At 45.0% G+C, this 15,094-nt stretch overlaps 1 protein-coding gene across 2 annotated transcripts in view; it reads left to right on the top strand.

Moving 5' to 3' along the window:
* LOC146425317 (homer protein homolog 1-like) overlaps positions 1 to 15,094 on the top strand; it is a 327,102-nt gene that overhangs the window by 108,302 nt on the left and 203,706 nt on the right. For both annotated transcript variants that reach the window (XM_085041671.1, XM_085041672.1), the window contains exon 4: positions 11,729 to 11,821. In XM_085041671.1, coding sequence (XP_084897797.1) covers positions 11,729 to 11,821 — 93 coding nt within the window. The remainder of the gene's footprint in view (positions 1 to 11,728; positions 11,822 to 15,094) is intronic.

Raw genomic sequence — 15,094 nt, 5'->3', positions numbered from 1 at the left:
TGTTCCTGTACATCACATTGACTAATAAGAGCATAAGGTTGAAAAGACTGCAAAATCAGGAACAACCATAAGGCAAATCTGGGTTTTGACACGTGGCAAAGGATTTATTGATTTTGTCACTCACACACTCCAAGGTCTTTTGGGCAGTTTTTGTCAATTGCCTAGGGGAAGAGAGATCTGGGTCGCCTTTTAACAATTGAAATGAAGGGGATAATTCCTCTGTTGTGATTCCCAGCAAAGGACAAATCCAATTAATTGTGTCCAGTAACTTTTGGAGGTCATTCAATGTACGTATGTCAGTTTTTAAAGTTACTGGCTGTGGGGTGACTGTTGCTTCGAGCCTAAGTATTTCCAAGGAAGTTCTGTTTGAATTTTGTCTGTGGCTATGCACAAAACTCTGCTGGTAAGTGTTATTTTTAAAGCAGCAAGGCAATCTCGCAACAGTGAAGAACTGTTGTAGGCAATTAAAATGTCGTGCACGTAGTGATACAGCAAAACAGATGGATATTTTTGCCGTATTGGTTGTATTTTTGAGTGAACGACAAATTGACAGATAGTAGGAATGTTTTTCATACCTGGGGTAGGACAACTCAGTGGTATTGTTCCATGGGGTTTCATGATTGACAAATGGTAAAGAAAAGGCAAATTTAGTTGCATCCTCAGGACGTAAAGGAATTGTAAAAAAACATTCTTTTAAATCAATTATTGCTAATTCCCAATGTTCTGGAATCATTGTGGGATTGGGTATTCCTGGTTGTAATGAACCCATGGGAGACATGACTGCACTGATTGCCCTGAGATCCTGTAAAAGTCTCCACTTCCCTGATTTCTTAGGGATAACAAAAATAGATGTATTCCATGGGCTGGTGGAAGGGATTATGTGATCCAATTGCAAGTGCTCCTGTACTTGGACCAGGTCTTGATGGAGTCACTCACCTTTGAGGGGCTACTGATCAACCCAAACAGGCTTATCCATAAGCTAAGTCAGTTTGAGGAGCGGCATTCCATTGGTGGCCCCTATAAAAACTGTGTGGAAATGATCAAGCCCCACTGAGTCATTAGATCTGGCTGCCACAAAGTGCCCGGGACTGGGAGTACATATGGTTGCAGGGTGGCAGTCTTGCCTTTTGGACTGACATTGTGCAGTTTTTTAGCTGATTGCCATGGTATTTGTTGTTCGCCAACTCCTTCAACAATTGCTGTAGAGGGTGCCAAGGGCCAGTCAGGAGGCCACTCCTTTTGTGCTATGATGGATACATCGGCTCCGGTATCAACCAGTCCTGTAAAAGACTTAGAGCCTATTTTGCAAGTGAGTAATGGCTCTTATGTCCCAATAACTTTAAACCAATATATTTGTGGAGCACCTGTACTTCCTAAACTCCCAGTGTTTCATTGTTGTTGCAATATTGGAGCTGGACAAGGGATTGCTGGTAATGGTACGAGTTGTGCTAAATGACTCCCTTGAGGTACTGTACAAGGAGGATTAGGAGTCCAAGCCATTATTTTTATTTCCCCTTTATAATCTGCATCAATAATTCCCAGTAAAATAAACAGTCCTGTTTGAGTGGTAGAAGAACAACCCAATAATAAAGCGTGAGTTTGAAATCATAGTGGACCGAAAACAGCAGTGGGTAATAAATGAACAGAGGTATCATTTAAGACTGTGGTAGAGCTGATGGCCAAGTCCAAGCTGGCACTCCCTGTGGTGTCCCTTGCAAGACCTGAATTTGTATTGGAATTTGACTGTATTGGGTCCCATTGGGTTGGGGGGCACCAGACCTCACGCCCCTCCTTGAGTTTCCTTGTTTTTGGAGTGGGTTGCCATCCCTGTCATATTTAGAGCAGCATTGATTACTCCAATGAAAACCTTTTTGGAAGCAAGGTCAAGGTTTGTTTGGTTTTTTGTTAGTTTTCTGTCCCTTTGGGCATTGTTTTCTAATATGCCCTTCTTCCCCACATTGAAAGCATTTAACAGTTGATTTAGCTACTTGTAATTGCTGGGCTATTGCAGTAGCAATCAGTTCTGCCTTAAATTGTTCTGAGCCAATATTAGCACACGCTCTCATGTAGTCAGCAAGTTCCTCATCGGTGCAGTTGAACAGTCAGAATTGGCATTCTCATAAGCAAGGGATTTTAAAACAGCATCAGCTGACGGTTGCATCTTAATTTGTCGCTTAACAGCCGTTTGCAATCAGTCAATAAAGGTAATATATGGCTCTTGCAGACCTTGCCGAATAGCAGAAAAAGCAGGTTCTAAATTTTTTGTATCAGGTACCTTTTGTAGTGCAGACGGGACCATAACAGTAGCTTGTTCCCAAGCTTGTGTCAGGAGCTGTAGTTGTGCGTGGCATACATGCCTGTACCTGTGAGTAGGGGGTAAGTATATTGATTGGTGGTTGCTGATTGGCATTATTCAATGACTGAGTTTGAGCCAAATCTACAAATTCTGTCCACCAGAGTATTGTCCCCCTGTCAAAACTGTTTTAAAGAGAGATTTCCAATCCACAGGTAACATATGATTCCAAAATTGCATCCAGTAAATTCATAGTAAAGGAGGAATGTAAACCATTTTCCTTAACCAATTTCCTCAGTTCCTTTACCATTTCATATGACAATTGTTCATGGTGTGGGTTTTGATTATGATATATAACAGGCATTGCTTTTAAAAATTCAATATCACCTTCCTCCAAAGCCTGTCCGGCATTTCTGTATAAACCTTTCTGGCTCAGGTCCTATAGGTGGTATTGTTTCCTCATCATAGTCATGAGAGGAATGAGACGGGGCATAAGGTGGTGGTCGTGTTAGTGAATTTGTAATATTTCTTCTGTGCTAGGAGAAGTTGCTGCCATAACATGTACTGGGGTCAGATGAGGATATAAATCTGATTCTTGTTCAGGATCAACTGGACCAGGATCTAAATTATCCTCTCCCGATCATCCTCCTCAGGTGAAGTTTCATTGACAAAAACAACAGTGTCAGAAGGAGAGGATAGCGGTGCATCTGAAGGGATACAATCTGCTTCCTTAAATTTTTGTAAGGCAGAATATATCACACACCAGGTGACAATGTCATCGGGGTTAACATCATGGTGGGTAACTGCAGCGTTAAACACACGATCTCCACAATAGTATGGTGAAGACACTTTATTGCCAAAATCCACCGTTCTTAAACTGTTAGTTTGTTATGAGTTTACATACTTGTGAGGCATAACAAATGTGCTTAACTAACCACCATAGACCACAATAGGAACAGGCATCAGATGTAACCAACCACCATCCCTATGGTATGAGCACTTATTGGTTCTAATAATTGTTTTTTTCACCTCTAGTTTAGCTTAGTCATTCCCAGAATGCTTTTCTAGTTAGCCAAAGTAACCAAAGTGAGCAAGGATTTTACAGGGGCAACAAGGCCCTCACTTTGCAAGGCCTTTCTGCTCCGCAACAAGTAATCTGACAAGTTTGTAGGTATTCACCAACTTTTTGCCAGATTTAGTTCATAAGAACCATCTGAAGGGTACATGGGGCAATATTGATGAATCCAGATGAGTAAAGATAAGAGTTTCTGAGGTATTACTTTATATCCTTGCTCCCTGGTAATGCACAACAAAGAGTCTTCTGTGGTAGCACAGACTCTTTCCCATGGGAATTTTTCTCTTCTTCCTGTGTTCTATAAACAAAGATAAAGTTTAGATGTTATTGAAACGGTCTCTGGAAAGATAGGCAGTTCAAGCCTGGCCAATCAGCCTATGGGGAGGTTTTGAATTGACCCAATCCAGATGATCTGTGAAAGTCTATATAAGTTTTGGAATTAATTAAATAAATTCAGAAATTCGCCACATTTGACACAGCCTGAGTCTTTCACTCTGCTAGCAGTTCAACAGCGACATCTGGTGACCATCGACGTGTACTGCGCACAGCAACAGGTAATCGGTTTCGGCCCGGACCCAATCCCCCGCTTGCTGTCGGGCATGGCTGATCCTGATATTGATATGGGGTCTCCCCTGCCTGCGGATGAACTTTTACGGGCTTTTCTGGAGGACTCTGAGGATGACCCAGCGGCAGATCAGACTCCGCGGGTCGCTCGAGCCTTGTTGGAATGGGTCTCGGACCACATGGTCCCGAACATTTGGGACATGGTGCTGAGCTGTGAGTCGTGGCTCACTGTTGGCCGTTCCCTGGCCACAGAGATGATGTTTGGAGACCGGACCACAGTCTGTTTCCATGGGGTTTGGAGAGACATGTGGGACGCGTTGAAGGGACAGGAATTTTATGAGTCCCAGATAGTGGCTTGCAAAGGCGCGGACCCTCTGCTTTTGGTCGTTGGGCGGCGCATGAAAGACGTACCGACCCAGACTGACTCTGAGGTTCCGTCCCTGACGGCAGATGCAGCTGCGAAAACTCAATATGTTTCTCCGAATGACCTCCCGAAACAAACTTATGTTCCCCCGACTGAACAGCTAGCCGAGATGACGAAGAAAGGAGGGCCACAGGTTGGCTCTGCCCCGGCCGCCGCAAAGGTTCCCCCTCCTCTGCCGCCGCGAAATGGGCAGGTCCAGAAGCTCCCCCCACCCCCGCAAGATGGTGCTGGGATGCCCCCCCCGTGGGCGGCCGGCATCCGCGGAAGGCACTGGGGGGGGCAGAGGTGGGGGGTGCTGCAGCGGAGCGAGACCCGCTGCTGCTCACCTTGGCTACGTTCCAGCAGCTCCGGGGGTCCCGCTCTCAGACCGACAGGCGGCTTCGGTCACCGGGGCGGTTCACCCGCTGGCGGCTGCAGGCACGGGTGAAGCCGGTGTTTTGCCGGGCCTGGACGGAGCGGTGGCGGTTTAGCGGGCGCGGCCGGCTTGGCGCAGGGGCAGCTTCCGGGACCTGCCGCCATTCTGGCCGGGCAGGGACTGGAAGGGAAGCCTCCTGCAGGGGGGCTCAGTGTTCCGCCGGACCCAAGCGGAGTTGCGGCTGTTCAGCTGCCGGCCGCAGCCAGCACGGGTGAGACCGGCGTGGTGCTGGGGCCGTGTGGGTTGGCACTGGCTCCTCCGCTGGCTGCGGAGGGCGCCTGAAAGTCAGCGCTGTTTCCCGGTGCAGTCACGGGGCAACTTCCGTACCCAGCCGCCATTTTGGCTGCGCAGGGGCCGGAAGAGAAGCCTCCGACAGGCGGTGCTTCCGCTGCGGGGACTTTGATTGGCATTCCGGCAGGAGCGGGGCTGGCCTGGGTTCCTCGCAACATGGAGGTGCCGGCATCCGTGCCGAGCACGGCAGAACCTCCTCCGTTTTGGGTTCTTCATGATTTACTGGCCGAGGTGGCCGGGATCCGGCAACACATGGAGGATCTCTTGCGCAGGATTCCCTGCCCGGGCTCGGCTGGACCGGAAGTCCCTGTCTCGGGACCCCAGATGGGGTCCGGGCTTCCCGTTGACCCGGCAGCCAACATGGTGGCGGCAGCGCGGGGACATTTCGGTCCCGGGCTGATGCTGGTTCCCCTGCCAGGTTCTGTGGAGAATGCAGCCCTGGCACAGCGTACTGGCACTGTGCCGGTGGGCTTGGCAAACACGCCCGGAGGCGCGCTGGTGACGCCACCGTCCCCCTGCCCCTCTCCCGTCCCAGTCACCGCGCAGTTTATCAGCACGGACACTGCCTCCGGCCAATCGCTGTCCTTTGTGATAGGGTGTGCTGGTTGCAAACCCTATTCGGATGACTCAGACAGTGATGAGGAAGGTATTCCTCCTGGGCGGAGGCTCGGGCGGGCGATGAAAAAGAAAAGGCATAGGGTTCTAAATAACCCTTGGAGACGCCGCACCGGCATGGGGATTTGCCGCCCGCGTGACTCCCTGCAGTTCTGGGAATCAGTCAAGCAGGGCGCGCTGGAGGCAGGACACTGCGAACTTATAGAGAAGATTGGATTGCCCAAGGAGTGGGAGGGATGCGAATCTGCTACGGCAGGTCCGAGTGATGGTGGCTTCCCACAAGGGGGCGCTCAGGCTTTTTGCGGTGTTTGTTCCTGGCCCAGATGCCATGGACACAAGGAACAGCCACTTCACCATCGCATGGCGTGACACAAAGTAGCCGCATTTGGCTTGTCTTCTCAGGTCGTGATGCAATTACTTAGAGTGATAAATAATGATTTGCTTGCTCCATTTGATATTATGTATCTGGCTCAGGTGCTGTTTCACCCTATGCAATACAGCGCCTTTGAGGACAATTGGAAAGCGATGGTTGATGAACAGCTGAAGAAAAATATGTCCTTGCCTTCCGAGGACCCTAGGCGCATGGTTGGGGCTGATGTCCTCATGGGTAAGGGACCTTTCACTAACCCCAACGTTCAAGCTGCTTGGGATCCTCAGATCCCGGAGCAAGCCCAACAGATCGGTATGGGAACCATTTTGAAAACTTTTGAGATGGTCGCCCCGCAAACACAGTACACAAAGATACAGCAGGGGCAATCTGAGCTTTTCCTGACATTTATTGAAAAGCTGGCAGCAGCTTTAGAAAAGCAGGTTGAGGATCCGTCCATGAGACAGATTCTGATGAAACATTTGGCAAGGGACAATGCCAATGATGAGTGTAGAAGGATCATCAATGCCCTACCGGGGGATCCTTCTGTCGCAGACATGATGCGAGCTTGTGCCAGGGTGCAGTCAGAAAATCAGGGGAAATCCGTTTTGGCTGCATTTCTGTCCTCTGATCAGGGACCCTCTGATCAGGGACAAAAACAGCCCAAAGCTGGGAATAAATGGAAACGAGTCAAATCAAAACAGAAAGAAAATTCAGGAAAAAAGGGAAATTCAGGGACTGAGACTCCTCAATGTAAGAGGTGTGGTAGGCCAGGTCACACTTCAGACTACTGCAGGTCACAGTACCATGCAGATGGTCAAGCCCTGTCAGGAAACTTGAAGAGGGGTGCAAAAAGGGGGATTTGCCCCCCATCACATCAGTTCCCCCAGAACAGGGTGATGGCCCAGGCTTACCCGGTCAACGTGGAAGAGGCACCAAAGGCTCAGCCCGAGTCAATGCCTACACCGCAGCAACAGTCATCTTAGAATCTGGCGATGCCCACAGGGTTCCCTTGGATGTGGACGGTCCCCTGGATCAGGGGGCCTGTGCACTGCTTATGGCAGGGCCTGAGGCCACCAGCCAAGGGATCCTTGTTCTTCCCGAGTTTATAAGTGCTGATTTCAAGGGCCAGATTCACACTACGGTTTCCACATCAGACCCTCCTGTCACCATTCCTGCAAAGACTCACCTTGCTCAATTGTTGCCTTGTGAGTCTTCTGTTCCCAGGGTAGACCAGCAAGTTGGCAGAGGTGACAGCACTGAACTGCCAGGACTTCCGCAGGTCTACTGGGCTGCAACCATCTCTAATGAGTCACCACAGATGACATGTACCCTCATCATGCCGAAAGCACGTCCGCATCGAATTCGACTCCGAGGTTTGATCAATACAGGTGCTTATGCAACGATCCTTTCCTCTGCTTCATGGCCTCCTACGTGGCCTTTATCCCCTGCAGGACTGAATATCGCGGGGTTGGGAGGAACAACACAGAGTCGATTGAGTAAGCAACCTGTGTTGGTGAAGGATCCAGAGGGACACACGGCCTCTATTCGGCCTTATGTCACTCCAGGTCCAATTAACCTCTGGGGACGGGATGTGTTGGCAGCTTGGGGGGTGCGGATCACAACAAATTTTTGATAGGGGTCACTGTGTGCAAGGGCGCACCATATTCCATGCTATCTTTGTGATGGCTGACCAAAACACCCATATGGGAAACACAGTGGCCCCTGCCAAAAGATAAATTAGTTACCCTTTGTCAGCTGGTTCAGGAGCAACTGCAACAGGGACACATAGAACCTTCTACCAGTCCCTGGAACACCCCAGTTTTCGTGATTAAGAAAAAATCGGGGAAATGGAGACTGTTGCAAGATCTCCGAAAAGCTAATGCAGTGATGGAAGGTATGGGGAGCATACAGCCTGGCATGCCTTCACCCACGATGATTCCCACAGAGTGAGAAATCTTGAAGGATTGTTTTTTCACAATCCCTTTGCACCCCAATGACAGGCCAAAATTTGCCTTTACTGTGCCTGCAATTAACAATGCAGAGCCTGTAAAGAGATTTCAATGGAAAGTGTTACCTCAGGGCATGAAAAATAGCCCGACTATCTGTCAATGGTATGTCGCGCAGGCCTTGTCCGGAATCCGCGAGCAGTTTCCTGAGGCACTCTGCTACCATTATATGGATGATATCCTGGTGGCAGCATCCACCCTGGATGAGTTGCGGAGGTTACAGCCTCGACTGCTCGATGCCTTGCATTCCTATGGGTTGCAAGTGGCTCCGGAGAAAGTTCAACAGCAGCCTCCTTGGAAATATTTGGGAGTCAAAATTTTGGATCGAACCATACAGCATCAAGAAGTGCAGTTTTCAGACACTATTAAGACTCTGAATGATGCCCAAAAATTGCTAGACATCATCAACTGGTTATGTCCGTATTTGGGACTGACCAATGCACAACTTTCCCCACTTTTTAATATTTTAAAGGGGGACTCTGATCTAAACTCACCTTGGCAATTGACTCCCGAGGCACGATGGGTGCTGAATGAAGTGCAGCAAGCTGTTTCTGCTAGTCAGGTTTATCAAGTAGATCCCTCTACTGATATCACTGTTTTCATTACTGCTCCACACCTCCATCCTACAGGTATCATTGGCCAGTGGAACAAACAATGGGATGATCCTTTGCACATCCTGGAATGGGTCTTTTTGCCCCATCAGCCAAAAAAGACAGCACCCACATTGTTTGAATTGATAGCCTGCCCGATAACTAAATGCCGTTATCGGTGTTTACAATTGATGGCAGCAGATCTTGCAACGATTGTTGTTCCAGTATCACGGGACAATTTTGAATGGAGTCTTGCTAATAGCGTTCCTTTGCAAAGTGGACTGCAAAGTTTCTCAGGGCAGATTGCTTATCATCTACCCAGTTACAAATTGCTGCAGCTGGCAAATTCAGTCAATCTCATGTTGCGGCCAAAGAACAGTCGGGTGCCAGTTCACGGACCCACCATCTTCACGGACGGTTCTGGGAAAACAGGAAAGGCCATTGTTACCTGGAAGGAAGGATCTGAGTGGCAGGTGCTGAAAGGCCACGAGACAGGCTCTGCTGAGTTGGTTGAATTGAAAGCAGTTGCCATGGCTTTTCAGCGGTTCTCTCAGGTGCCTTTGAATCTGGTCACTGACCCTGCTTATGTAGCAGACATAACCAAATGTTTGGATTGTTCACTTTTAAAAGAAATCAATAATGCGTCTCTGTTTTCGCTATTGCGAACCCTGTGGAAGGCGATTCAGGCTCGAGTGCATCCATATTATATTCTGCACATTTGAAGCCACACCAATCTACCAGGTTTTATAAAGGAAGGCAATGCCAGGGCTGACATGCTAGCCAACCCTGCATGGGTGGCACCTCAGCCTGACAAAATTGCACAAGCAAGACAATCCACAATTTCTTTCATCAGAGTGCACATACCCTGCAGAAGCAGTTTCAATTGATGCCAACTGAGGCTCGTGACATTGTCAGTGCTTGTGCTGACTGCCACGGACTCGCTGCACCTCTGTCACCGGGGGTAAACCCCAGAGGTCTAAAGGCCTTACAGTTGTGGCAGACGGATGTGACACACATTCCTGAATTTGTCCAAGTATGTGCATGTGTCTATTGACACTTTCTCCTCAGCTATGTGGGCAACTGCTCATACTGGAGAAAAAAGTCGTGATGCCATTGCCCATTGGAAATTGGCCTTCTCGGTCCTGGGTGTGCCAGCTACTGTGAAAACTGATAATGGTCCTGCCTACGCCTCACAGAAGGCGCAGCAGTTCTTACACCTATGGGGTGTAGACCACACATTCAGTATTCTGCATTCTCCTACTGGCCAAGCCATTGTTGAATGCACTCACAATACTCTGAAGCCTGTCTTGGAAAGGCAAAAAGGGGGAATGCATGGGGAAACACCACAGAGTCGATTGGAAAAAGCTTTGTACACAATCAATCACCTTACAGTGCCACCAAATTCGAATAATCCTGTGATTTTGAACCATTTTCTCTCATTGCCGTCGTCAGGCGAGTTGCGTTTGCCCCGGGCGAAGGTATGAGTGTGGAACCTACTTACTAACACCTGGGAAGGCCCACATGAGCTTATTGCTTGGGGTTGTGGGTATGCTTGCATCTCCACAGATACTGGGGTACAATGGCTGCCTGCAAAATGCGTTCGCCCTGGCCTGCGGCTCCCGAGACAGAAGCAGCAACCTCAAAATGACAACCAGAATGCCGAACACCAACCGAGTGATCCTTCTGATGATGACCAAAAAGCCGGTCCTTCCACAAGCAGAAACTGAAACTTATTTTATGGAGTCAGAAAGCAAGGACTTTGAATGCATGTTTTAATTGAATTATAGATTTATATGTAGAATTAGGTTTTATATATGCTCTATCTAGGGTATTGCAAGGAGTCTCTCTGACCATCTTAATCAGCATCTGGTTTGGGCTCTGTTCGGTGGCCCTTCTCGAGTTTCAACTAGGCTCTGTTTGGTAACTGGCCACTACCAAGCAGATCCTTCATGCTGATCCACTGAGGCTCACAAGCAATGCCTTCTGTTCTTAAATGAAAAGGGGGAGCTGTGGCAGCACAGATTCTTTCCCATGGGAATTTTTCTCTTCTTCTTCCTGTGTTCTAGAAACAAAGATGTTATTCAAACGGTCTCTGGAACGATAGGCAGTTCAAGCCTGGCCAATCAGCCTAGGGGGAGGTTTTGAATTGACCCAATCCAGATGATCTGTGAAAGTCTATATAAGTTTTGGAATTAATTAAATAAATTCAGAAATTTGCCACATTCAACACAGCCTGATTCTTTCACTCTGCTAGCAGTTCAACAGCGACAGTCTTTATGTAGTTTTTGAGATTTAGTTGCACTTTGCCCCATGACTAAGAGAAATGACTTCCCGACCTCTAGTTATGGCTAGCCTTTTCTGTAGCTGGCGATGATAGGAGCTCCTCGGTGATGGTTCATGCACAACCAGTTGGTTCAGTCAGGGTATACCACCAGTCCGGATCACCTCAGCAAGATTCAGGTCATGTTGGGTTCCATTTGTGGCATATGATGGACGAGAGACACCTAGGTGCAGGCAAATCTGACTATTGCAAAAGCCTAAGAACATTTATACTCTTAGTTCAGAAGCTAATTTTTAACCACAAGCAAAAAGACTAATTACAGTTCTACAATAAATCTGTCATCTTCACATCTCCATTATTCTCTCCAGGGTCACAGGCTAGTTGAGCAAGAGATAGTCCCTGTAGTTCTTGTTTCAGATCCTGTTGTGGTTTAACATTCCATCATGTCCTGTTCGCTATAATCACTTGTCCCAGAATGCGGTGTTCTGTGGCTGCAGCTGTTCATTCTGTAACCCTTTCTTTACCCCAACACTATTATATGTCATAAATGAGATGGTTTTTTTAACACTATCAGCAACAAACTAAACTTTGTTGCATCATAAATTTCCTGTCATATTAACAGAGTACATTATGTCTGAAAGGTATGTCACTGTGTAGCTATCTTAAATAAGTATCTAATAAGAAAAATTGAAAAAATTCTACTGACAGAATTTGACTTTTAAGTACAGCATTCCCTTCTGCATATAATATGACTACTTCACATCTACTCTTTCTCTTTTTCCTTTTTTTTTAAACGTGTTTCAGTTTGCAGAAAAATTTCAGGAATTCAAAGACGCGGCACGACTAGCAAAGGAAAAATCCCAAGAAAAGATGGAGCTAACGAGTATACCCTCTCAAGTAAGTCTTATTGCCTGATTCAAGCCTAGTACTTCATAGTCTGTGCTACTTACCGTATCTTTTACACATTATATTAAAAATAAACAGAGTACTTCACAGTTTCCTTGAATCCTCTCATCAGTCAACTGGAAGTGTAAAGAAGTCTAAGAATGCATTTAATATACTTTGCAGAAGTGTCAAAGGGGCTTGCTTTAATATGAAATTGCCCTTTTGTTTATTCCCATCCCTTTCTTTAGCTTTCCCCAGAAAATATATTATGAGTAAAGATGTTGAGCAGTTATGTAAGTAAGTCTATAGTAAAGACCTTTTATGTTTTTTCTTGTTGTATCTATGAAACTTCAAGCGATGTTTACAACAAAGCGATGATTACAACAAAAATTGAAGTTAAAGCAGCAAACTATATTTACTTATTTCCTCCTGTTGTAGTATTCATTTGTTAAATGTGTTGAAGGAAGATGGCAGATTCACATGTGGATTCTGGGGCTTTATTGTTAGCCATGTTGGAACAAAAGAGTTTATAAAAGACATCTCAATATATGAACTGAGTCAATATAGACCTAACAGGAAAAGAAATTATTATAGTCAAATTTACATTAGTCATGACTAAAATTAATTTACTTGAAAATGGATGCTTTGAAATTACTTTGAAAAAATAAATTTCATGAGGCTTTTATGCCCCTCCCCTCCAGTGTTTCTGGCTGTGTGTGTAGTTATTTGCTTAATTTTAAGCAATAAAAAAGACAAAAATAGTTTCTCCTCTTGAAGGATGAAGCAGCTTTAAAACTACAGCAGGGGTTCCTGAGCTGAGTAGGATTAATACAGCTGAGTCTTTTTTTCTGGGGAGTGCATCTTTGTTCATTGAATCAGTGCATCTCTTGAGTGCTTTGCACTGCAGTATGCTCATGGTCTTTGATGGAACAAGGATGGGAGGCAGTTTGCAACATGCTATGTGAATAGGTTTATTGCCACCAGAAAGCTGCATCAGGTGTATTTCCAAGAGCAGTCAGTTGAAACCACAAGAACACAAAATGAACCAACCTCCTGTTTTCCCAATAGGCATTTTGCCCAAGTGCTACATTGGCTTTTGTTGTTAAAGGGAAACTGCTTGCTCTACTGCAACAGGAGAAAATAAGGCATCAATTTTATTAGTTTTCTTGACTGTCTCTAAAATTCTCATAATTTCTGTTAATAAATGTATAAATAATGGAAGTATCATAACCTAGTATGTACTTGGACTTTAGAAACAGTGAAATGCTTCAGCCAGGCCTCTAGTTGCTCAATATTATGGGCAGAACAACAACTCTGTTTCTCTTTTAACATGGTGATTAATAGTCTGCACTCAGAAGTTAAATCTGAAACTGTTGAATGGAGTGACTTATTTGGTTTGGACATAAATTTGAGCCACTCATTCAGAGACAAGATGCTTTTGTCAAGCAGTTGCCCAGGGTTAAAGCTGTTTCTTAATTGATATGAGCTATTAATATTGTTTATTTTCCAGATTTCCCTTTATACTTGGAGCCTAGCATTTTATACTGTTGTCAGCTATAGAAATGTTATCTCAAGCAATTGTATAATACACATTGAGAACTGCAATTTACTTACGGCACACTTAGGAATAATTTCATATTCAGGCCTTACTTTTCATCTCTTGGCTTTTAGCTGTGTTAATAAGTTAGTGTGTTATTCCAAAAGATACAGTTAGTGCAAGTGATGACACATCAACAGAGTAGTCTTCACATACTTAATGCTTCTCATTAGTTCTCCAGAAAGAAGAGAGTTTGGAGCAGATGAGAAGTGATGACTTCATGACAGACTGAAGCGCTTCCATAGCGCTGGGGCTTATTTGAAGAAATTTATGTCTGGGGGAAAGACAGGTGCTTGGTACTGGGGAAGGAAGGTGGGACCCCAGAGACATTTGAAGGAGCACTTGCTGTTATTTTGATTATCTGCCAAGAAGTGTCTGCAAGGCACATAATTCTAGTGTTGCCTTTCTCAATTATTTTACAGCTCTTTTTTCCCTTTTATGTACTGATCCTTTGCAGAGAGGGGAAGGAAAAGATGAAGAGATCTTTTCAGTGGCCAGTCAAGACTTTGTAGGAACCTGGCTTTTAAAGGAAGTTTTGACAGGAAAGGCATTGGGAGGTAGTGTGTGAGTAGTGAGCTCTATAATAGTAGCTCAGTTAGCTACAAGTATCAATCCCTCTGCTCTCTTGAACTTGTAGATATCATTCTGCATTAAATTAATAATAGGTAGGAAGATACTCCATATCAAAACTGCAAAATATTCTTTTAAAACTTACAGAAAATGTGTTACATTTCTCATGGTACTGCTTTAAAAAATGCATTATTTTGTTCATTTCATAAACTCATGCATTTTACAATGATAAGCCACCCATGGTCTATTTTCAGTTACAGGCTTGCCTATGCACTGAAAGTGCAACACTTTCATCTGGAGTTCACTGAGCAGCATGAATGAATCAATAGGCTGAAAACAGTGTGTGTACCACCTTTTTTTCCCCTTTTATTTTTTAAACTAATGTTAATTAGGTTCAGGTACAGAACTAAATAGTGCAGGTTGTGGGGTTTTCATCCTCACCCCATCAGTCTTACAACCAACTGAAGAACTGGAGTCTGAACTGCAGTTCTTTTTTTTTTTTTTATAAGCCAGAATCTTTCTTCAGATATTACTTTTGACCTTGATAATTTCAGATTAAGAACTCTGTTAATTCCTGAAATTGTGTGGTGAGTAAATAAAAGTAGTCAAATAAATAAAAATAATCCAGTTCTTTCTTCTGTGGTTCTGAGACATTCCTATGATATTAGGAATAGCTATTGCCTGCAAAATTTTAGTATCACAACATTTTTATAGTGCAAGGAAGGGGTTGGTTTTGGCAAAATGGTCATGGTTTTATCATCTGTTGGCTTTTTCTTTGAAGTACTCAATTTACCTCTGAACCTTGCGGAAAAAGTAGGATACTGTGTGAATTTCTATACTGGAACAAATGTTTCAGACATCATGATATAAGTAGCAGCCAGTCTTATGCCATTGCCAGCCTATGAAGAACAATGATGCCAGGGAAGTGTATGGAATACTTAATGAGAAAGCAATATAATACATAATAAAAAAGAAGCTGTAATTGTCTTGGGTTTTTTTGTTCATGGTTTTAGAATCACCTTATCCTTCTTTTCTTCTATTCCATATTTAGTCACTGTTGGAGATTAAAATAAGTTTACTTATTAAATACTAGAAATCAATTGTGTAGGTTTAAGTTT

This window comes from Lichenostomus cassidix, chromosome W (genome assembly GCF_008360975.1).
Source record: "Lichenostomus cassidix isolate B80296 chromosome W, HeHo_3.0, whole genome shotgun sequence".
Taxonomy (NCBI): domain Eukaryota; kingdom Metazoa; phylum Chordata; class Aves; order Passeriformes; family Meliphagidae; genus Lichenostomus; species Lichenostomus cassidix.
Note: the sequence above shows the minus strand (reverse complement) of the source record. Positions and strands in the feature narration are given on the sequence as shown.